We start from the raw sequence: 24,380 nt of genomic DNA, 5'->3' as shown, positions 1-24,380 counted from the left end.
AGAGGCGCCGGATAATATGAGTAGAAGAAGAAGAATGAGGTGAAAAGCGGAATAACGGCCTGACGCAGTTAGTCGATGTCTGTATGAATTGGGATACATCGTGAAGTAATGGTTAACTGTAACGGACTTTGGATGCTGTTGTCAGTGTGCAAGGTCGATGAAATCCTTAGTGTTTTAATGGACATTACAGAGAAGAGTCCGGTGTAAGTGTCCCGCACTGTTAGCTAACGTTGAATCTGTTGTATTTGGATAATTTAACGGAATGCAGCGGCCACCGGGCTCCACTTCCCGTTAAGCTCGGTCGATGGACATGATCTCTATTTTCCCGACGGAACAGAGTTTTGTGTTTTAGACTAAAAAGTTTGACTGAAATTATGGCGAACGAGTTTGTAAAGACGTTCGTGCAGATGTGTAATTATCTGCAGGATCCCTGTCATGTTGCGAGGTTTCAGAATTTATGCGGCGTTCAAGGGACGTTTCCGGACAAAACCACCAAAGGGGACAGTGGACAGCCGGACCCGGACCGTCCCGGACTGAGGAAGAGGGTCCAGGCAGAGGTGGGTGTAGGGAACGGGGCAGCCGGGGACGCGACGCCGCCGCAGGTTAACGGGATGCAGGATGACATTACCGGGAGGCCCGACGGCACGGCGGCCGCTACAGCCGATACGGACACCACAAGAGCCAAACCCCTCCGGAGGAACTCCCTGACCGGGGACGGGGGTCAAGAGTTCCTCATCCACAACAAGTTCCTCTTCTACCTATTCACTTTTGGGACTGAGCTCGGCAACGAGATGTTCTTCATCATCTTCTTCCCTTTCCTGTTTTGGAACGTGGACGCCCTGGTCAGCCGCAGACTCATCGTGGTCTGGGCCTGGAACCTGTTCGTGGGTCAGTCCACCAAGGATATGGTCCGCTGGTCCCGGCCCGCCTCGCCCCCCGTGGTGAAGGTGGAGGTCTTCTACAACTCTGAGTACAGCATGCCGTCCACACACGCCATGACCGGGACAGCCATACCCTTCTGTCTCTTCATGTTGTCCTATGGACGGTGGCAGGTGAGTCCACTACAACCCCACCCACCCAAAACCCCCCATTGTGTCACTGCTTGGCCTGGCCCTCTACACACCTGAAATCAAAGCAGAAGACCCAAACCAGGGCTGTCAAACTCATTTTAGTTCAGGGGCTACATACAGCCAGTAAAGTAAAAACACAATAACCTATAAATACTGTCAACTCCAAACTACTGAAAAAACTCAAAAAAGTAGAATTACACCATGAAAATGTTTACATCTTCAAAATAACCTTCTAAAAAATGTCAATAACATGAACAACCTAACATTTAAGAAAAAAATGTGCAATTTTAACAGTATTATGCCTCAGTTTATCATTTACACATGTGCGTCACAACTTACAGATCACAGTAAATCTACAAAGGCACAAAAATTTGCATAATATCTGTTAAAATAGCACTTACTTCTGTCAAGACATTTCATGTTTTTCATATTTGTTCATGTTCCCTGTTTTGGAAACAATGGTTTCTAAATCTAAAAATGTTGCTGTAATATTACTTTTTTACATTAAAACAAACCAAAATTTGGAGTTGTCATTATTTATAGTTTTTTATAATAGTATTTTACTCTTCTGACCCACTTGATAATGAATTGGCCTGTACGTTGCCCCTGAACTAAACTGATTTTAACACCCTTGATTGTTAATATCTTCAGTGTAATTTGTGCATTTCTCACATTCATCCCACAGGCCTGTTAGGACCCTTTAGCAGGGCTGTGTGTTTAACACCCCTGACCTAAACAAAAGGAAATCAGAAAGATGATCATAAAGGTGATGTTAACTCCTTTGTATTAGATTTTCAGAGAAGCACCTAAGTATCATCTGTGTCTGTAATTCTTGGAGTTTTCATTTTTATTTAATAGAATGTATTTATTTTATTGTGTTATTTATTCTTTAAAATAAATCAACAAAAGCACTGACCCTTGAAATATATGGAAGATATTGCAAAAGTAAACCTCTGCAACTAGACAACTTTTACAATTAATTATTACATTAAATACTCTTAACCCACCCGAAGATGCCACCTATAAAAGGGAAAACATTGACAAATTGACCCTCACAAGGAATAAATGGTTCAGAAAATAGATGGATGGACATAGTGAAGTCAGATTCAGTCTTATAAAGTATAAAACAGTCATTTTGGAACTGTGGTTAACTATTTAAGTTGATAACTAAAACCAAAGTCACCATATCAAGGCCGGTCCAACATAAACAAGCACTGCTTGCCATCAGGGCAGCACAGTTAATCAAATCATAATGTCAGAAACAGCCTGTGCAATCACATAATGGCAAAAGGTCCTGTGTGCCTGGTTTATGAGGATTTAATGTGATATATTTGTAGAAATGGAAAAATAAATGAACAGATCCTCTTTTCATGGTGATTTCAGTTGATTTCAATGATATTGTGCCTCTAGAACCACTGTTGTCTGTACATCTAATAATAGTTTAATTATGGTCATACACCTTATGGAGATGAAGACATAGACTGGCATAGAATTTTAGATGTTTGTAAACAAAAACTGAACATGGCAGATGTTGATGTAAATGTACAACGCCCTTTAAAGTTAAAGTGAGCCAACACGGAGCTGCTTCTACCTTGAACCCCTAGTAGAGGAAGAATGGGAGGATCTGTTCATCTTCCGCTTATCCAGGTCTTGGTCACAGGGGCTGTAGCCTAAGCAGAGAATTCACCTCCTCTGGTTCAGCCCTGGGGTCTCATACTGGTTGGACATAGATTTAACACCTCACCAAGGAGGCATCCTGACCAGGTGCCTGAACCACCTCAGGTTTCTCCTCTTGATGTGGAGGAGCAGCGCCTTCACTCTGAGCCCCTCCCAGGTGGCTGAACTCCAAACTCAGACTGTAACGGAGAGCCCAGCCACCCTGCGGAGGAAACTCACTTTTACCACTTGTATCTGCAGTGTCATTCTTTCAGTCACTATGACCATAGGTGAGGGAGGGAATGTAGACCGACCGGTAAAATGAGAGTTCGCTTTCTGGCTCAGTTCCCGGTACAACATCTGCATCATTGCTGCCACTTCCTCAGTCTGTCTGTCAATCTCCTGCTTGTATCCTTCCCTCACTCATGAACAAAACAAACTCCTCCACTTGGGGCCTCAGCTCTTCCATAACCCAGAGGGGGCACTCCAGTATTTTCCGCCTCAGAACTCTCAGACTTGGAGGAGCTAATCTTCATCCTGGCTGCTTCACACACAGAGTTCACAGCTTGACTAAGCCAACAGGACCACATCCTCTGTAAAATGATGAAAGAAATTAATGGGGAGATGATGTCATCAATGTCAACTGGTGGAAAACAATGTAGAAACTACTACAGAATATTTATTTCTGTTATTTTAACCCATGGGTCTATTGATGATTATCTGTAAAACAAACCCTCACCCATATTTTCCTATTGGGAAGACTTTAAAAATTTATAAAAAATTTGAACTTTGACCTACTGTTCCCAAAATGCCATGAGATCCATTCTTGGTCACTTGAAATCTATAAACCCAATTTGGTATGAATTCAACCAATAGTTTTGCTGCTACAGGCATGTGAAATTTTGCCCATTATAAGTGAATGGGCAAAAAAAAAAAGATGAAAAAAACTCATAAAAATTGAAACGTTGACCTACTTTTCCCAAAATGTAACCACACCTATTCGGGGTCACTGGCAAGTTATAAGCCCAATTTGGTTTGAATTCAACCAATAGTTTTGCTGCTATACAGTAGACATTTTAAATTTCCCCCATTATAAGTAAATGGGGGGGGGGGGGGGGGGGGGTTTAATAAATTCATTAAAAATTTTAACTTTGACCTACTTTTCCCAAAATGTAATCAGATCTATTCTGGGTCACTGCCAATCTATAAACCTAATTTGGTATGAATTCAACCAATAGTTTTGCTGCTAGAGTGTAAACAAACAAACAAACCGAACCAAAAACAATATCCATTGCCTCCCCTTTGGGGGGGCAGGGTAATGAGAGCTGCTTTGTTGATGTTTATGTATTTTTTTTTTCTAAAAATATATCCTGTATTTCAATTTAAAAAATAAATAGTATTCTGTGTATTTTCCTTGATAATCTAGTAATCCCAGTCTAACCTTTTCACCATATCCTGCAGCCCTATTGAACAACAACAAAGACAGATAATTAAGTACCACAAATTTCAGTTTCACTTGTGGTGAGATATCCACTTGCAATTGAAATACAAGCTAAAATATTCATTTGAAAAAAAAAAGCCTCCTTCCCTCAGGTCAAGAAATATACACAGTGCACAGTTTGGTAAAACATACAAAGCAAATGTGACAGTTTTGACCCTTTGTGTCAGTGGGTCAGTCTGGCTGAGGGGGCTGCCTTTAAATCCTTGTTAATCCCAGTCCCTCAGTCTGGTACAAATAACACCAGTTCAGTGGAGGCAGTGACTACAGCTGTTGTGCTTCTGCAGAATACATCAGGTAGCATGGGTTAAAGACAAGCAATTCAACAATCATCCCTCTGTTTAAAGAGACTGTTGAAAGATTTTCAGGAGGGTGTGTCATAGGGGCACAGGTGAGCAGCTCCAGCTTTTTAACAAATAAACAAAGACCTGCTGTTCCTGGTTGTCAGAGAGAGAGATAAGACACTACTGAATGCACTCAGTGTCTCGTCAAAGTACAGAACAGAAAAAGAGCTAAAGATTGCAACTTCTAGTTGACTTCACTGCCCTGGTGTCAGGAGGTAAACGTGGAACATATAGCATCAGCCAGGTCAGAGAGCTCAAAGCAATTAAGCATGTTCATACACTGATAGGACCTGTGGTTACTATAGGATTTTCACCCTTTATGGTTGTGCAAAAAGAACTCGCTGACCTCCAAAAGGTCAGGATGGGCAGTTCTGTGTAATGGACAAGTGGAGGCCGCTAAAGTGGACTCTGAAGTCTTACACAGTGATGCATCGAGAGGCGTTGTGCAATTGAATGGTTGCCAGGTAAATTGTTATTATATGGAGAGGCCAGTGAAGATACAGACCCAAACAAAACACATTATAGAAAAGAATATGAAAGAATCTGCATCCATCCTCGAACTATATCATCCTGTGGTCCTCAGATGTGTAGGATTATGGTTTTCATTTATATACTTTATGGTCACACATTATAAAACCCCTCGAGTCAATTTGTGATATTGGCCACTGAAATAAAGTGGACTTTACTATTTATATTTTAGTATGTTGGCCTCACTATACAATAGGTCCCAGCAGTGTTAAACAAGTAATCTGAGACACAGCTAATTAAGTCACAAGTTGGCTGAAGAAGATGAAGTGGTGTGTTGAGGCGCAGGGACAAAAAGAGGAAGGAACAGGGAGAGACTGAGAGTCCACTGTTTCTTTTTTGTAGTTTCAACCCGCACACACCAAGGCTTTGAATTTATACTGGCACAACTACACAAAAACTCCTTGTTGGAGCTGGTGATCGCCCTTTGGGACACAACTCTGAAGCCTAAAGACACAAAACAATGAAGAGAATGAGCTGATGACCAGTGATAAGATACAGACCATAAATAGCTCCGATATCACTGTAATGTCTTTTAAATGGACTATGCACTGTGCTTTTAGCCGAAGCTCGTTTTTCCACTGGCCATGCACTTTCCATTAGAATTTCTGTAATTTTAGCAGAGTTTTGGAAAATGATAGTGATTCAGTAATTTCCTGTTACTAAACTGCTTCTGTTTTCTTGACAAACAAGATGTTAATGAAATAAAATCAGCTTTGTAAGAGAGACCTTTACATTTCTTATTTAATGCTTTGTTTTCATGCTCTTTCTTCCTTTTAGTATCCTTTCCTGTTTGGATTTTGTGTGGCTCTCAGCTGGAGTGTCCTAGTCTGTGTGAGCCGAGTCTACATGGGGATGCATTCCATTCTGGTACGCATATTTAATAAAAACATGTACTGTATTGCACCTCCACTGTCACATATAGGCTATTGGATTTTGTAATGAGGTTTATTGAGGGAGTTCATGGATCCTTGAAAAGTCTTAAATGTGATTGTCCTAAATTAATTCCTGAATTATCCTTACAATAGTAAAATTAATCCTTAAACCTGTCTCTCCAAGGTCTTATAAATTCCTACACACACACTAAATGATATTGCTGTATTTGCTATGGAAATCTTAAAGAATTTGTAAAATGTGTGATTAGTGTTTAGTATTTTAGCATAACGGAGATCAGAATGAGTGGAGCCACCAACAATCATTGACGTGTGTAGACAGTCAGGTATGAAGTTCAGCAGCTTGAACGTTAGTATCAGAAACAATAATCATGAAGAAATGTCCATATAACATAGAGGGAGTGGTTCAACGCAATAATGAGGCCAGTCGTACAGGAAAAATGTCTTAAAAAGTCAGAAATTTGGGTTCCTCAACCTTCCAGATGCCCTATTTATTTTGGCTTTCCTCAAGAACATCTATTTCAAAATTAAGAGTGTTGCTTTGATGTTCTGCTGTCTTTGAAAAATTAGACACAACTCTAAATTTTCAGACCTGAACCCTGTTGAAAAGCCCTGGAATATTATCAAGAAGAGCTTCAAACAACACTGCATGCATTTTTGCATCAGGAGTGGCACAAAACACCCAGCAGCAGCACTAGAGGACATGTCAAGACCCATGAAAATCTGAGATATTCTGCAAACTTTTGATCACTGAACTCTGCCACAGTAAAAATAAATAAATAAATAAATAGTGTTGTGTAAAAATGAATCTGTTCTTAATTTCCTTGAATCATGCAAAGTCTGTGATAACCAATTGTCATTTTCTGCAAATAAACCATCTAGATGAAAGTATTTTTATTTAGATTTTGAGAAATGTTGTCAGTTTCTAGAATGAACTAAAATGATGCAAATGTTACTGAAACTCACACTTCTAAATTATAAATTCAGTGGTCTGAGGATGATATACCTTCAGCTTGTATTATCTGTCCTTGAAATAACCAGTGTGAGTGGGTAAAATATTTTCAATTCTTAAAAACAAGTCAAACGTGTTTGATTCGCTAATGTCACAAAACGTGGCTTTGTCATGTTTAGTGTTTACAGTGATAACATTACATGTTCTTCATATACAGCCTTATATGATACACACAGGATCAGAATACTGATCAGTGAAAATTCTGTAAACATCTCAGTGAACTACTCAGAGCAGATTAGGGTAGATTACATTCTGCAGACTGACTTTAGTATTTCCACCTTTTTATCAGCAGCAGCGTATCTGCTTTCACAGTAGTTTGTCAACATTTTTGGCAAGAAATAAACCTGTTTTTCTCTTAACCTTTGTACTTAATCCACAATACTATGTTAAGATGTTATTTATAGAAAATGTTTTGGATTAAAGGGTTGATGATCAGTACCAAAAAGTTTATGTCTGTTAGATGATAAAATACAGTAGATATTAAGAGAAAATGGAATAACTTCCTTCACCTTGTACTTTAGAAAATGTCGTTTTTGTGTCTTTCATCAGGATTATCTTTTGTTCATCAGCATCTCTCAGACTAGTGTTACAGAGTGTGATACCAGACACTAATGGTTCACAAATATCCTGTTTCTGTGTTGCAGGAAGTAATCACTGGCTTCCTCTACAGCCTTCTCGTTCTCGCCTTCTTCCAACCAATTCTGGACAAGATCGACAGCTTTTACATGATGGGTGACTACGCCCCCCTCGTCATCATTGTGTCACATGTGAGCTTGGGCCTTGTGGCGTTCTCCCTGGATTCGTGGAGCACCTCTCGGGGTGATACAGCTCAGGCCCTGGGCACCGGGGCCGGGGCGGCTCTGGCTACACATGTGAACTATCAGTTAGGACTCTTGGATGACCCGCCGCTGTCCTCGCTGCCTCTGACTCTACCGCCGCTCAGCATTAGTTTGGTGGTCTGCTCCGTGCTGCGCTTCCTCGTCGGAGTGGCCGTCATCCTCATCACCAGAATGTTTATGAAGGCAGTGACTATTCCCTTCTTATGTCGGCTGTTCGGGCTGCCCTCAGATGACGTACGGCAGGCGAGGCAGCACATGAGAGTGGAGCTGCCGTATCGTTACATCGTCTACAGTGTTGTGGGTTTTAGTTGTGTCTTTGTGGTGCCTCTACTCTTTAGGATCTTAAACCTGGCCTAAGTGTTGAGTGTAAACTTGTCATTTACTGCTGACATGTTCACCCACATGGTGAAGGCAAACAGCACCTGGATACATGCGGTTTGCTTTGACCCAAAATAAACCTGGTGATATTCTATATTTTCTTTTCACCAATAAAAACTACCAGCTTTTCCAAAGAAGCAAATGTGTAACAATTTTTCCTCTGCAAACGAGACTTTTTGGTGTTCAAAAATAAGATCTTAAGTTAAAAATATCTCAGTAGGGTGTTGGTTTTGTTACTTTATGCCTGAAAACACCACCAAAATACACTGTCTTGCTGCTAAGTATTCACTAGTTTTGTTTTATTCTGGCACTGAAAATAATCCCCAATAAATGCACTTTTAACTGATGTTTAAGAAATATTTTTATGAACAACGTGAGGATTTATAGGAATTTGATCAGTGTTTTGCCAAATGAAAGTGTTTATGCTGAAAAATGGAGGAAATTGGACACTGTAAAGACGGCTTACTGCATTTTCAGTTACAGTCCTAATGGTGATTGTTGGAGCAAGAAAATATAGAATATCCTTTGCTCTATCCTTGAGCACCCACCTGTGGTCGACACATTTATGTGTTAACTGGAACACTGCAAATACAGAAATCTATCCAATGTACTGTAATGATGCTTGTATTCAGTAATTATTGTACATCTACATCATTTTAATCATCTTATACAGGATTATGTTATTGGAGAATTCAATGCTCTAAGAATAAACCAAACCAAGAATCCATCAGGTGTGAAGTCACTTCACTTCTCATTAGATTCATGTTCATCTCTGTTACAGTAGTTTTACGGCCTCTGTTTTAACTCAACTCCTGTTTTTTCTCTTTAGAGTAAATTCATCTCTGTTCAGTTTTGAATATGAATTCCATTCTGAATTCAGGAATTCAGTTCTTTCTTGTGCTCCTTCTTTCATATGATTTTTAATTTTGGCCCAAATGTAATTTAAGAATGGATGACGTAATCATTGGAGTATAACATAATAGATATTTTTGATAAAGTATTTTGACATCTTAACTATCCTAAGCAGAAAGAAAAAAAGTCTGAATAATTATTTATAAGAGGTTCCTGAAAAATCCACAGACATTTCAACTGTACTTCTGAACTAACAGTATAGAAAACCGCTGACCCTACTGTGTGTATATATGTTGTATTTGTAATCTGTTGTAATGATCTAATATAATGTTGGAGTATTGATTCTTGAGCACTTACTGCTCAAAGAATATTTATCTCTTACAGATATATGTCTATTATCAACGTACATGCACCGTCTTTTTTATGAAAGGACCATGTCCTGTGAAAAAAATGGATATCAGAATAAACTATTCTTTAAAAGGAAAAAAAAATGAATTCTTTTTTTTTTTTTTTTTTAGAAAATGTTTGTATCTTTACTGTGAGGAAATGCCCCCCCAAAAAATAATTGTCCGTAGTGACATTTGTCTGCTTGCTGGCTGCTGTGATCATTAACTGGAAAAGCCTATAAACATAAAACTGATACTTATCAACAATATATTTAACAAACTTTAGTTCTGGCCTAAGCACAAAGACATATGCCATAAAATGATCCAGACTTAATAAAATTGTTTCATTGCTCAAAATGTTCAGAGATAAATATTTAAAAACATTTTGGATAAAATTAAGAATGAAGGAAAGATTCAGTTCTTCAAATTTAATCCCATCATGTTCATGCAGGTCACTAAAATACCTTAAATTAAGCTGCATAAATATTAGGTCTTAGAGATCATTAAATAGTCTCAAACATGAATTTGTGAGACTAAACACTTTACATTTGGAATGTAACAAAATCTGGAGGTGTTTTGACTCAGTAATTTGTCCATCACAATTTCTCCCTTGTTAAAGTAGCTCAGATCCTTAATTTTGTCCATTTTGCACTTTCTAACACATCAGCTTTGAGGGCTAAAAGTTCACTTGCTGCCTAATATATCCAACCCACTGACAGGTCCCATTATAAAGAGATAATCAACATTTGCACCACTTTACCTGTCAGTGGTCAGAGTGTTATATATGGCTGATAGTGAATAGTGTCTAATCTGTGGTTCTTTGGCTCTTCATCTAAATCTAGAAGTTAAAACAGACGTTTTTTGGTTGGTAAATTAATATTTAAACCACTTCCTTTAGGTTTTATTTGATTTATACATGACTCACACTGGTGTAACTCCATAAACTAATGGAAGCTTTTATTTTGAAAAGTTAAATTGCCGGTATTTGCAACCGGAAGTACCTGTTTTTACGTTCAGCGACCAAAACAGTGCAGAAACCAGTAGGTAGAAAGTCAGTTTAGGCAATGATAGCGTTAGGAAACACTTCATGTATTTGATGTAGGCTTGAGAAAACTAAAGAAGTTGATTTTGTGCAGCTTTGTTTGTTTTTTCCACCTGCTAACAGTTGTATGTTAGCTAGATGCGACACTTACGTTATAGTAGTTTGAATAGTTAACTAGTTAGCGCCTTAAAAATTTAGCTCCATAAACGTATGTAAAGATTTATCAGAGAAAAATAATAGTTGCTGTCAGTGCCGATGCCACTTTTGCAAAAATCGAATGGCAAAGGGACAAAAAGGTAAGGTAATCCGTTATCTACTCTTGCAGGAAACCAACAGATACTGCAACAACTACTACTGTTTACCTCAGATTTAATATTAGCTCACCTAGCTAATGGAAGTGACTAATGCGAGGTTTGACACTCACTCTAGACAGACTACATATTACAGTTTAGTGATGTTTTTCCTTGTCGTCCTGTGCACAGCTCCAGACTAAAATTAGACTGGAAGTTTGTTCAGAGGTTCTGCAGCATCCAGAAGGTCCTGTTCCCATCATGGTCCAGTCAAAGTGTCCTGATGTTTGGGACTCTGCTTGGTGTCACCTTGTCAGGTAACTTCTACAGTCACACATCTGTTCAAGAGCAGATCTGCAATTTAAAAAGGGAATAAAACCGACACATTAAGCCTAACCTGGGTATTAAATGATTGAAATGTAGACTGCACTTTATTTTACTAATGAAGACTCATCATGTGACAGTAACTGCTTAGTTGCCATTTCTTTTGGGGAGTTGTAAAGCTTCTGCGTAAGTGCATACTATGCTCTTTCCTGTTGACCTTTAGTATCTGCTTGAACTGTCATGTAACAACCTACTGACTGATCTTTTTTCTTTCTTCCCTTAGAGCAGCTGATCATTTACCAGGTGGGAATCCTCCCCAGTCACTTCTACAATGTGCTGGCTGATAAAGATTACTCAGGTTTCCAGAGTCTGGTGGGAAAAGCCATGGTGCTTATTTTGCTCAACTCCACAGTAAGTTGATGTGGTGAGGGGAGAAAAATCTACCTTCTACTGTACAATAAACACCACTATTGTCATTCACAGCACTTCTCAAAAGATTGCAGTTTAGTAAAACATTTCCTCTTTTGGCTCAACCGTTTTGCTGTTTCATTTAGTCTTTCACAATATTTGTACCCACTTCTGCTTCAGATTAATTTGCTAATTACTTTATAATATAATGAAAGCTAGATTCTGTAACAGGTATCCTCCAAATGTGTGATTCTGGGCCAGTACACATGTTAACAATGCTCATACTGAAAATTTTGTTTCAGCTGTTATTTATTGCCCTTTTTGTGCTAGAGAAACAATAAGTGAACTCAGTCAAACATAGAAATACATAAAACACAGAAGATAAATATCAGCCACCATCATCTATGAAATTACTTGTCAAAGAGTGATCAAGCTACAGTATGAAAAAAAAATCTGATTCAATTCTTGATATATTACCTGCTGTCAAAATATTATTTGTTTTTGTTAATATAGAACTGTTGTTCCCAGACTTAATTTGGGACTGACAAGGGGTCACAGAACTGTTACTAGTGATTATTAGTGTAAAATACATAACAATAATCTGCTATGGATATTAGTGGAGGAGTTTCTAAATGTAGGCCTCTCTGTGTTAAATGCAGTGGAGAAGTAAGCAATGGTCTAAGAAAAAACAACAAAAAACATCTAACAAAAGGGGAAATTAGAAGTAAGTGACAAAACAGGAAAGAAAGCAATGTAGAAGAAAGTGGTCAAAACAAGTAACATGATGAAAATATGTTAAAAGTAAAATTAGAAAAAAACTAAGAAAAAGACAAAACAAGGAGACAAAATGTAACATGATAAAAATTACATAAAAGTGAGACTTTCAGTTATGTTACAACAGTGAAAGAGTCTATTTGACAGTAAATGTTATGATCATTTCTGATACTTTTGTAAATTTGGGTCCCAAGGAAACATAAAAGTGATTCATTTGTTCTCAAGCTGAAAACCACCACTTTAGACTTTGTCAGCTTCGTTATTAGTGGGAGGTTTAAAACTTTTACAAACCAAAATCACACACTAAAAGGCATTAATGCAATTGCCTATGTTTATGAGAGTAAATATACTCCTATCTCCCCCATAATTAGGTCACATATTTTGTTTGATGTTTCCGCACATTATCTGTGTAGAGATACAAGCAGGTTAACACATGAAAAAACATTGATCTACTACATCTTTGTTTTATTTTTATTTATTTATTTATTTATAGTGCCAGGTAAGTGATATATGTCACAAGGCACATAAATTATGTTTTGTTTGATACCATCATGTGTGGTTTTCCATTGCTGTCATGATAGATAATAGCAGCTTTACCAGGTCAAGGTCAACTTGACTTCTGCACTTTATAGACACTTGCTTGGATTTTGAACCGAAGGGACCATAAACCCATCACTAAATGCAGTTTATTCTAAAACGTATCATTTTTTGTGCAAGTAATATTTCTACATTTTGCAATAAGCAGCGATAAGAGGCCTGTTCACTCTCCTTTGACTAAGAATTCTGTTTGTTTGTGTGATTAACTCTCACAGAGTTTGTTATTGACCTGTTTCTGTTCCTCTGTCTTTGTTCCAGTTGAAAAGTATTGACCAGTACATTTGTAATCAGATGTATGTCAGCTGGAGGAAGACGTTAACGGAGAGTCTCCACTCGGTGTATTTCCAGGGTCGAGTCTATTACACTCTCAATGTGCTCAGAGAGGACATAGATAACCCGTAAGTTTCTGTCTTCATTGTCCAGGTGGTTTTCTAGAGCTTGATAAAGAATATAAACATGAATTCAAGCAGTGTAGAAAACCAAAACCAAACCTATTTCTTAAACTTTCTATCCTTTTTTCTTTTTTTTTTACATTGTCAGATAAAACACTTGCCAAATGTTTCTATGTTTTGCTGTTTTACAAAATGTTACTCATGTACTTATTGATGTAGAACTAACATTTTTATCATCATCATTGTTTTTGGTGCTATAGAAATCGAGAGGAGATACAGCCACGATTTGTTAGTCATGTTCTAGCCCTAAAGAATATTTTAAAACTCTGAATAACCTTCCATTATTTTCATTTTGTTGCAAAATAACTCAAATTAGTTTTCTTCATTTGCAGTGAAAATAAAGTGTGAAATAATGAAATCAGAGACTCTGATTTTAATAGATGTTGTTATGTCTTTTATGTCATATATGTCATTTTCTACATTGTTTTCATCTCGATATATCTTTTACCACTTGGGACCAAAAATCAGCCTCTAAACTTGACAGAAATACTGATTTGACATATATTATACTAAGTATATATACACTAAAGGAATTGGTCTCTTTTAATACATTCAAAGTCATTTTAAATGAATGGGAAAAGGACAAATGTGGATGTAGATGTTTTTTTAATTCACTGAATCAGGTTCAGCTTTGAGATGTTTTTAAGGAACATTGTTGTTATACTTTTGGTACCTTTTAAAATAATGGTGGCGTTTTATATGTATGTTCTTATCAGTTTTAAGTTTGTTTTTAGTACTGACTTTTATTGTGTTGATGTATATTTTTAGTGTGAATGTATGGCTATGATTTCTATTTTGTGTAACTTCTGCTGCTGCTGCTGTCTTGGCAGGACACTTGGAAAAAGAGATTTTTATTCTCAGTGAGCTTTTTTTTTTTCCTGGTTAAATAAAAGTTATAATAATATTGTGCGAATTACTGACAGTCACCATTATCAACTGTTATGAACATTTTCATCATGACATTTTTGTCTGTTTTGTCCAGCCTTGGTAAATACATGTTCTAAGTGGAGTAAGGTTTAATCATTTAATACTGTTTTAGTGATCCGTGTGCTTTGTTTGTTTCTGTGTCTGAATGTTAGTGACCAGCGAATCAGTCAGGATGCAGAGCGGTTGTGCAAACAGATGAGCACCATGGCCAGTCGTCTGATCGTCTCACCGTTCACGTTGACTTACTACACCTACCACTGCTTTCTCAGGTGATTCTGCAGTGAAGTATGACATCATTCATATTTATACACCGCCTGGCTGAAAAACAGGTCACACATATATTCCATTAGATTGTCCTTTGTTTTGCTTATCGGACACATTCACCACAGAGTCTTTTATGTCATACAGTGCTCATGCAGTGTCACAATAAATGTCATAACCTTTATTTTTACCTCCAAGTGTAACAGCGAGGTTATGTTTTCATCAGGGTTTGTCTGTCTGTCTGTTAGCAAGATATCTCAAAAAGTTATGGACAGATTTGGATGAAATTTTCAGGAAATGTTGATACTGGCACAAGGAACAAATTATTAAATTTTGGTGGTGATTGGGGGGGAATGGATCTGCCTTGGCAGAGGTCTGCCCTCTTAGAGTGCTTTTCTAGTCATTCATAGTTTTATTGATTTTTTTTTTTTTTTTTACCAGATCTTGTATTGATGAAGGGGAGTCAGACCACTGTGGAAACTCTTCTCCATCACATCCAAAAAAATTCTCAATGGGGTTCAGGTCTGGACTCTGTGTAGGCCAATCCATGTGTCTCATGGTCCTGAACCACTCTTTCACAATCAGATCCTGATGAATCTTGTTTTTTTCATCTTGGAATATGTCTGTGTGATCAGGGAAGAAAAATCCACTGATGTTCAGATTCGGTCATTCAGTATATTAAGGTTCAGCTGATCTCATTTTATGGAGAAATAACATAACTTAACCTAGACTTGATCAACTGAACCAACCCCAGATCGTAACACTGCCCCCACAGGGTTGTACTGTAGGCACTAGGCATGATGGGTAATCACTTCATCCATTCTCTTCTCACCCTGATGCCCCCGTCACTCTGGAACAGGGTCGATCTGTACTCATCAGACCACATTTATGCGTTACATTGAAACACAGTCCAATCTTTATCCAACTGATGGTTGTTTAAGAAATGAGAATGTACTCAATCAGTTAGAGTTTACATTTTGCAGCTGAAACATATTAATCACTGCAGTAATTTTCCAGTGGAAGGATCTGAATTACTACTTAGTTAAATCCAGATGAAGACATTTTGTTTGTTTTGGCCTGACTGTGTTAAGTAAATGGTACTTAAACTTCAACATCATTCAGTCAGTTACATTGTCAACATTGCTTTTGCCCATGTCATTTCATTTAAGTTCATTTTAATCTGTTTCTTTATTGTTTTACTGTATTTTAGACACTCTGAGTTGCCCATGGGATTGAAAGGTAATTAAACTTCCCCTACTTTACAGCACCGGTTGGATCGGTCCTCTGAGTATCTTTGGTTACTTTGTTATTGGGACCATTGCCAATAAAATTCTCATGGGGCCAATTGTTTCAACTCTATTTGAGCAAGAAAAACTGGAAGGAGACTTCAGGTAGGTGCACTGTATGTACCCACTGTATCAAGTGACCAATACGTACATTAGCTGTATAAATAACAATTTGTACTGACGTAATAACAGACCTCTTCTCCTTGAACCTGTAGAGACTGATTTGTTTTTACCAGCTGCATCTAATACAGATCCTCCTCACATTTATTGTCGAGGAAACGGGTCCTTTGTTAAGAGGAAGTATCTGTAGACTTTGGCCCAATGCCTTTGGCCCCTTAGGAAAAAACACAGGATGTGCGTCAGTTTGTAATGTAGCCATTTCCTGAAGTGTTCAAACAATGGAAAGGAGAGAGTTTAAAGAAAGCTGTCTTTTAATCTTAAATGTTATTGGTTTTTTTTATTCCCAGATTCAAACACATGCAGATCCGTGTCAATGCAGAATCTGCGGCTTTCTACAGGTCAGCACTAACAACAGGTTAAACTGTCATTTATCTTATCTTAAACATGCAGAGTTTGCTATGAAGGAAAACAGAAAAAAGCCTTACTAGGTTTATTTGCCTGCGACTAAAAACCCAAGTTTTCCTGACACAGCAAATCTCACCAATCATGTGGTAAAAGCAGGTTGGAAAAACGCTGCTGTCTGTGTTTTGTAGAGCTGGTAAAGTGGAGCACATGAGGACTGACCGACGGCTGCAGGATCTGCTGCAAGTACAGAAGAGTTTAATAAACAAAGAGCTCTGGCTTTATAGTAAGAACCTCCCACTCTCACTCCCTTTATGGGTCACTGGTTTTATTGATTCAGTGTTTGGAGTTAAACCCTGACCTCTCCTCCCTCAGTTGGGGTAAACACCTTTGACTACCTCGGAGGTTTCCTCAGCTACATTATCATCGCTATTCCCATCTTCACCGGTATTTATGATGGGCTGACTCCTGGTGAGCTCAGCGCCCTCATCAGTAAGGTGGGCATCCTTTAATGCTTCTGTTCTTAATTTCTTTATTTAAAATGATTAATTGTTTTATGTACATGATGTCAAAAAAGTAGCTTGTTTTTCCTCAGAGTACAGGATAATGACCTTATCATGCTAGTTTGAACTAGAAGTCTAAAACCCAAAGATATATGGCATAAGAGATGTCACAGGAATTAACATTTCAGCAACTCGCAGTACGTTTTTACTAAGTCTGTCTAAAACACTCTGTGAAAACAATGAGAAAATTTCACACACTGACTCACTTACTGTTGACAATTTATGACAACTTTTCAGTGTGTCCAGCCTTCATCAGGGGCATCACATCTGATCATTTTTCAACATCAAGAGTGAGACTGATTTTGTCCCATTATTTCTCAGATTACCATTCTCTAATTTAGGTTTTCTTATTACTGACATGATTAGTAGTCCTTTTTATAAATTGTAATACTGTTCTTGCTGGAGTTTAAATGTGCTAAATGCTAAATGGAAATTACAGAAGTACTGGTTAATGGATGTTATTCAGTGTATATGGTTAAGTGTTACACATATATATTGTTTCATGCACATTTATACAATAGATTTATAAATCTTCCACTAGAAGGAACCTGTAAAGTGAATGTATTATAATATGCAGACAGTGTTTGAAGTAGATCTGAGACAGGGTCAAAACACAGTATTCGAAATCTCTCTGACGGGACATTTTAGAGACAATTTGACAGATTAGTGTTGCTAAATGACCCACATTTTTACTTTTAAATTCATTTTTTGCTTTAGTTGGACCATAAGGGATTATCCAAAACAAGGAGCTACTTTAATAAATATTGGAATGGCAATCAATTAAAATTCGCTCTCTGATGGAACATTTTGGCCACTGGTATTTTAGGCTATTCTAGGTTTTATTGTCCAATAAAACCCATTCTGTCATTAATTGTCAGAATTTCACATTTTGACCCAAGACTAATCTTGGAAACTACTTTTTCTTCATTAGTGACTCAAACTTTGTAAAGTCACACTGCTTTCACTCCAGAGGAGTTTTATTTGTAGACCAGTGTGATCAGATCTTCATTTCAGCTCTAAATAAACAATTTGGATAAACTAGAAACTATATTAACATAGATGCAAAGCATAAATGAATAAACCTGGTACAATTGTTAAAAAAGGAAAGATGCTAAAACACGACGATCAGACATTTACTTTGTGTGCATGTATATACAGTCCATCTAGTATTAATCTAACCAGTAGATGGCAGCAAAACCTTTCATTTAGTAAATGTCGTCAGTGCAGTGTTAAAGCAGGCTATTACTGTTCAAAGCATGTGTTAAGCATCTGTCACAGTCAAATAAAGGCAGCGTGTATAGAATTAAATTCCCCTTTTGATGCTGTCCAATGTGTTTTGTTGCTGCCTTCATTCTGTATTCATATGCTATATTTTGGTTTTAATAATCTTGTCTGCTCTGCTCTGTTTCTCCCTCTCCTTCTTCATATTCAGAATGCCTTTGTGTGCATCTATTTGATAAATGGTTTCACACAGATAATAGACCTGTCCACCACTCTGTCAGATGTGGCCGGATACACCCACAGGTATCACACCGCATGCTTAAATTCACTTCCTTGAGGGCAGATGACAGCAGGTGGTTATGTTACACTTGTCATCCGCCTTCTTTCCTCTGAATCCATGTGTGTCATGGTCAGGATCGGGGAGCTCCAAGAGGTGATGGATGATATTCTATGCACACAGTGTGACTACGACCCAGCGTCAGGGGAGAGCTACGACTTTGACAGGTTTGTGAGAAGATCTAGACATTAGTCACGGCTACAAGAGAGTTATGATACAAGGAGCAGAAAGTATGTTAAGAGGACGCACAGGTGGCCAAAATTAAAAGACTTAGTTGACGTAAGAACACAGAAAAGACAAGTACAAAATCACATTAAGTTGTTTGTTTTAGCATCATTGTCATTCTGAAGTTTTCATGATTTTATGTTTATTTATTTATTTATTTATTAACAGGGTAAGATGACAGCAAGAATGTCCTCATATATGACTTACAAATGAATTGCTTATTGAATGTCACTTTATTCAAGGACATTTTATTTTTTTCCCCCATAAAACATTAACTTTACCCACAGCAGTGCTCAGTCTTCAGCAAATGGAGCTAAATAAAAAAAACTTTAAGTAGTTGAAAACAAAGCAGATTTGATCTGATATTCAACTAAAATTCAAAATTTGCTTTGTAAAAAGTACAGTAAGTACTTTTTATACGCAGTGCATTTCAATTAATCATTAATTTCAGTTAACAGTATTGTTTTTCTGACCTCTGGTTTTAGTATTTGTATTTACAGTGGTGACAGATCTGAGAACATTGACCTTTTTTGCCACTGAAACATGATTTCATTTCAGCACAACATCAAATATCAAATGAATATTGATATCAAATGAAGCGAGTCCTATTGCTTTTATCTGCTTTTAACTTTAGTATTTACTTAATGAGCAGGATAGGCCATGTACAGTCAACAGAATCACAGTTATGTCATAAAACTCTACATCATCAGTTTTACCACAATCACACCTGACAATGATCACACAAGGAATTTGGCTTTTGTGAAGGAACATGAATGTGTGACACTGACAGTAAAGTTAGAAAAATGACCTAAATCTTGTCATGATGGTTCTATTTTATGTTTAGAGTGCATCCAGAGAGTATTCACAAGACTTTTTTTTCTTTACATTTTCTTGTTACAGCCTTATTCCATAATAGATTAAATTAATTTTTACCTTAAAATTCTACACAAAATACCTCATAATGACAAAGTGAAGAAAAAATATTAAAAGTAAAAAAAAAAAAAAAAAAAAATATATATATATATATATATATATATGTATGTGTGTGTGTGTGTATATATATATATATATATATATATATGTGTGTGTGTGTGTGTGTGTGTATATATATATATATATATATATATATATATATATATATATATATATATATATATATATATATATTAGTATGTCCATAAGTATTCACAGTGTTTGCAATGACACTCAAAATTGAGCTCAGGTGCATCCTGTGTCCGCTTATGCTTCAGAGGTTTCCACAACTTGACTAGAGTCACCTGGGGTAAATTCAGGAGATTGGACATGATTTGGAAAGAGACACACCTGTGTATGTATGGTTACTAGTCTGAGCACAAACAAAGTCATGAAGTCCAAGGAATTATCTGTAGACCTCTAAGACTGGTATTGAAGAACAGGTCTGGGGAAGGGGACAGGAAACATTCTGCAGCATTGAAGGTTCCAGTGAGCATACTGGCCTCCATCATCTGTAAATGGAAGAAGTTTGGAACCAGTAGGACTCTTCTTAGAGCTCAACGCCTGACCAATCTGAGTGATGGCAGTAGAAGGGCCTTAGAGGGGAGACCAAGAACCCGATGGTAACTTTGGACTTCAGACGGGGACCCTAAGTACACAGCCAGGGTAACAAAGCAGTGGCCTCAGGACAACTGTGTGAATGTCCTTGAGTGGCCTAGCCAGAGCCCAGACCTGAACCCCATTGAACATCTCTGGAGAGATCTGGAAATGGCTGCACTGACATTCCCCATCCAACCTGATGGAGCTGCAGAGGTTCTGCAAAGAAGAATGGGAGGAACTGCCCCAAAACAGGTGTGCAGAGCTTGTAGCATCATACCAAACAGGCTTGAGGCTGTAAATGCTGCCAAAGGTGTGTCAAAAAAAGTATTGAGCAAACACTGTGAATATTTTGTAGATGTTATATTAAAGTTTTTATTTTTAATAAATTTGCAAAAGTTTTAAACTGACTTTCTTCACTTTGCCAGCATGAGATGGTGTGTAGAATCCTGAGTTAGAAAATGAATTTAATCTAATTTGGAATGAGTCTGTAACACAAAATGTACAAAAAAAAAAGTGTAGTGTTGTGAATACTTTCCGGATGCACTGTGTAGAGCATAATGATGACTTTAGATATTTCATTCCTTTTATGTGTATTTTAGTAGCAAATAATAATAATAAAAAAAACAGCTGAAATTTCTTAAATATAACAAGTGTTCCAATACTTTTATATACCTGGTCTGTTCTCTCCAAACAGTGACTTCAACATTCACGCCGGCCCTGTGGACACCGCCTTTATCGTGGACCATCTCTCATACAAATCTCCATACTCAGATGAGCTGCTGGTGGAAGATCTGAGTCTGAAGATCAGCCAGGGAACACACCTACTGGTGGTGGGGAACACAGGAACGGGCAAGACGTCACTACTGAGGGTCCTCAACCGCCTATGGGAGGCACAGAGCGGTAAGAGCTGGATGTATTTTATCTCTCTTTATTTCTGTCTGTTGTATGTTTATGTATTCTCTAATTAGCCATAACACTATGGTCAGTAAAGTGATAAGTCTCATCTCTTTGCAAGGCCACCTCTCAGTAGATGTAGATATTAGGCAATGAGTGAACAGTTAGTGTGTTGGAGACTGTAAAATGAGGAGCTGTAGGGATATCTGCATCTCTGCTGTGGGATGTTGGATGTTCCCTGTCTGCAGTGGTCAGTACCTATCAAATGGGGTCTAACGAAGAGCACTGGATCTGAACCAGTTGAGTGTCTACACTGGTCATCATGTTATGATCAGTACTGTTAAGGATGATGGAACAACTGCAAAATATGCACACATATCAGATTAGGAGCTTCATGACAATTCTGTCTTTGATTTTATTTTCATGTTTCTCAGGTTTCGTCCAGATGACCACATGTTTTGGACCCAGAGGGACCCTCTTCCTGCCACAGAAACCATATCTGACTGATGGTACACTGCGTGAACAGGTCAGTTACTTTATCCTGTTTTTCAAAGCTGATTTTACTATAGAGCCTGTGAAATATATAAATACATATACACATGAAAATATAGATGCACATACAGATCAACTTAATCCTCAGTGGGAATTCATTTTCCAACAATTCAATAATGTAGAAGAACCATATAAAACTGTAAGATTAAAGTATTACACAGTAAAAAAAAAATCATGTCTTTCTTTTATTTCCTTATTAATCCTTAAAAGATGAATTTTAAGGGGTATTTACTGTAACTCCTGTCTCCAACAGGTGATCTACCCTTTGAAGGATATTTACCCTGCTTCAGGTAATATATTCATGTTGAATAATAAATGACAGCTCAGGGTGGTGTGACAGCAGCTATAAAGTACAATAGAGAAGTATTTATAGTCACTGTAAACTGTGGGTTTTGTTATAGATTCTGTAGCTTCTTCTTTTCCAGGGTCAGTGGACGATGACAGAATCATTAACTTCCTGGAACTGGCCGGGGTGGTGAGTTGTACCCTGTAATGAATGATAAATGTGTGGATCTTGTTTTCATCTAAATGTGATCATATTGTGCTGATCCAAATGTGTTTGTGCTCCAGTCAAGTCTCCTGAAGAGGACGGGTGGACTGGATGAAAAGGTGGACTGGAACTGGTGAGAGGATACAAGAAACAAAACGGACATGTTTGCTTTGTTATTATAGATACTGTTATTTTGACTGTGTTGGTCACTCTGGGGTAAAACTGGAGAAATTAATAATCATTTTTATTTAGTGAAATTATAAATGTCTATAAAAGTATCAGTTCTAGTTTTATATTTAGAAAAGCTCGACATATTTTCAACTTTTTCCAGCTGTTCTGGATACTAAATTCTTCTGTGTGCAGGTATGATGTTCTATCTCCAGGTGAAATGCAGCGTCTCTCCTTTGCACGACTCTTCTACCTGCAGCCAAAATATGCAGGTGTGTTGTATTCATCTGAGAAATAACTGTTTTGAATATCTCTGATCTACCATTTTTTAGAACTTATCTGCCTCAGATTAAATGTGCTTAATCTTACATACTTTAATAAGATTAATTGGAAAACAAATGACAAAAGTGCTGGTTATCTGATGTTTTCAATGTATAAGAAAGTGTTATTACACATATATAGGTTTATGTACATTTATACAATAAATTTATAAACTTTCCACTGGAAAGAACCTCAACTGTGAATGTATTTTGTTGTGCAGACAGTGTTTTTGAAGTAGATCTGATTAAGACTGTATCTTGGAAACTACATCCAATCACCATTCTTGACTTAATTTATTAGTGACTCAAACTTGGTAAAGGTTCACTCTAATACTAGAGCATAGGTGTTAAACATATGGCCCGTGGGCCAAACCCCGACCGGCAATGGGTCCAATCCAGCCCCTGGGATGAATTTGTAAAATGCAAAAATTACATGAAATCTAACGGAAAATTAACAATTTTAACAATAAAAGATGTTAAAATCATTTTAGTTCTGGTGCCACATACAGAGCAATATGATTTCAAGTGGATCAGACTAGTAAAATAATATAATGACCTATAAATAATGACAACTCCCAATTTTCCTATTTATTGTAGTGTAAAAAAGTTAAGACATTTCAGGTTAATTTTCGTTCGATAGTTTGTAAATGTAAATATTTAAATGCAATTTAAGTGCAATTTTAACAATATTCTGTCTGTTACTAAATGTTTTGTGTCTTTGTAGATGCCCAGTGATCTGTAATGTGTAATGCAGATGTATAAATGATAAACTGAGTTACAATATTCAAATTACACTTTTTAAGACATTTCAGGTTCATGTTTTTCACACTTTTAAGTAGGCTTTGTAGATGTAAGCATTTTCATTATGTAATTAAATTTTTTTTCATTATTTTACTGGTCTGGTCCACTTCAGAGCATATTGGGCTGAAAGTGTCCCCTGAAAGAAAATGAGTTTGACATTCTTGTTCTAGAGGCTTTTCACTTGTAGACCAGTGTAACTGGACCTTCTATTTTACTGCCAAAGAGCTGAAATGTAAGTGTTTCCTTCCAGTGCTGGATGAAGCCACCAGTGCTTTAACCGAGGAGGCGGAGGGTCAACTCTACCGGATGTGTAAACAGCTGGGCATGACTCTGGTCAGTCTGGGACACCGTAGCAGCCTTGAAAAGGTAAAACTGAGCACACACCCATTCCAACCCCTCCATGGATGTGCTTCCTTCACTAGTCAGTATTTATCCTGTTTGTGTCTGTTTCTGAAAGTACCATGATGTTAAGCTGAAGCTGTGTGGAGGTGGACTGTGGGAGTTAAAGAACATAAAGGAAGCAGACACATAGAAACCATGTGACTGCGAACACACCTCTGGACCTGCAGGAAGTTTCAGCGTGGGAGTCGGGACCAAAAAGTTACTAAGTGTTCTTCAATGAGGTACAAGGAGTTTCAGAACGGCAGCAGAACAGGCTGACTTTTACACGTCCAGTGAATGTGTATTTGTTTTTTTATGAAGCATGGACTTTAAGAGGTGAATGTCTTTCACCACCTTTTTGATTTAAATTAAGTTTTTAACAAATGTTTGAAGCTCAGTATGATTTGAACTTAGAACTTTAGAACTGGATTTTACAATCAATTTTCAGGATGTAAATGCTTTGTTTTCAGCACCTTAGATCAATATTTGAAGAAAAAAAGATCAGGGAAATCAAAAGGCA

The 24,380-nt window shown here is 37.5% G+C and overlaps 2 protein-coding genes across 3 annotated transcripts; both read left to right on the top strand.

The window, feature by feature from the left end:
- On the top strand, positions 1-9,504 carry LOC115415184 (sphingosine-1-phosphate phosphatase 1-like). Its single transcript, XM_030128677.1, has 3 exons — positions 1-1,052; positions 5,874-5,963; positions 7,643-9,504. The coding sequence occupies exons 1-3, from the start codon at positions 375-377 to the stop codon at positions 8,192-8,194; spliced, it is 1,320 nt and encodes a 439-aa protein (XP_029984537.1). The 5' UTR covers positions 1-374; the 3' UTR covers positions 8,195-9,504.
- Positions 9,505-10,452: 948 nt separating this feature from the next.
- Positions 10,453-24,359, top strand: abcd4 (ATP-binding cassette, sub-family D (ALD), member 4). Of its 2 annotated transcripts, none has more exons than XM_030128494.1 (19): positions 10,453-10,791; positions 10,978-11,102; positions 11,393-11,520; positions 13,147-13,286; positions 14,420-14,536; positions 15,794-15,919; positions 16,282-16,332; positions 16,528-16,622; positions 16,712-16,833; positions 18,332-18,423; positions 18,535-18,624; positions 20,949-21,154; positions 21,583-21,674; positions 21,954-21,990; positions 22,126-22,175; positions 22,271-22,323; positions 22,554-22,630; positions 23,730-23,845; positions 23,937-24,359. In XM_030128494.1, the coding sequence occupies exons 1-19, from the start codon at positions 10,751-10,753 to the stop codon at positions 24,009-24,011; spliced, it is 1,833 nt and encodes a 610-aa protein (XP_029984354.1). In that variant the 5' UTR covers positions 10,453-10,750; the 3' UTR covers positions 24,012-24,359. The 2 variants fall into 2 exon arrangements, with proteins under 2 accessions (XP_029984354.1, XP_029984353.1); XM_030128493.1 differs by having other exon boundaries at positions 22,102-22,175.
- Positions 24,360-24,380: the final 21 nt, after the last annotated feature.

This window comes from Sphaeramia orbicularis, chromosome 24 (genome assembly GCF_902148855.1).
Source record: "Sphaeramia orbicularis chromosome 24, fSphaOr1.1, whole genome shotgun sequence".
Lineage (NCBI taxonomy): Eukaryota > Metazoa > Chordata > Actinopteri > Kurtiformes > Apogonidae > Sphaeramia > Sphaeramia orbicularis.
Note: the sequence above shows the minus strand (reverse complement) of the source record. Positions and strands in the feature narration are given on the sequence as shown.

What these genes read in the sequence shown, in the direction of transcription:
- abcd4 (XM_030128493.1), top strand. Translation starts at nt 10,751, where the DNA reads ATGCCACTTTTGCAAAAATCGAATGGCAAAGGGACAAAAAG. An exon ending in AAACTGGAAGGAGACTTCAG is followed by an intron (nt 15,920 to 16,281) that starts GTAGGTGCACTG and finishes TTTTATTCCCAG; the next exon opens with ATTCAAACACATGCAGATCC. An exon ending in CCTGCAGCCAAAATATGCAG is followed by an intron (nt 22,631 to 23,729) that starts GTGTGTTGTATT and finishes GTTTCCTTCCAG; the next exon opens with TGCTGGATGAAGCCACCAGT.
- LOC115415184 (XM_030128677.1), top strand. Translation starts at nt 375, where the DNA reads ATGGCGAACGAGTTTGTAAAGACGTTCGTGCAGATGTGTAATTATCTG. An exon ending in TGTCCTATGGACGGTGGCAG is followed by an intron (nt 1,053 to 5,873) that starts GTGAGTCCACTA and finishes TCTTCCTTTTAG; the next exon opens with TATCCTTTCCTGTTTGGATT. An exon ending in TGGGGATGCATTCCATTCTG is followed by an intron (nt 5,964 to 7,642) that starts GTACGCATATTT and finishes TCTGTGTTGCAG; the next exon opens with GAAGTAATCACTGGCTTCCT.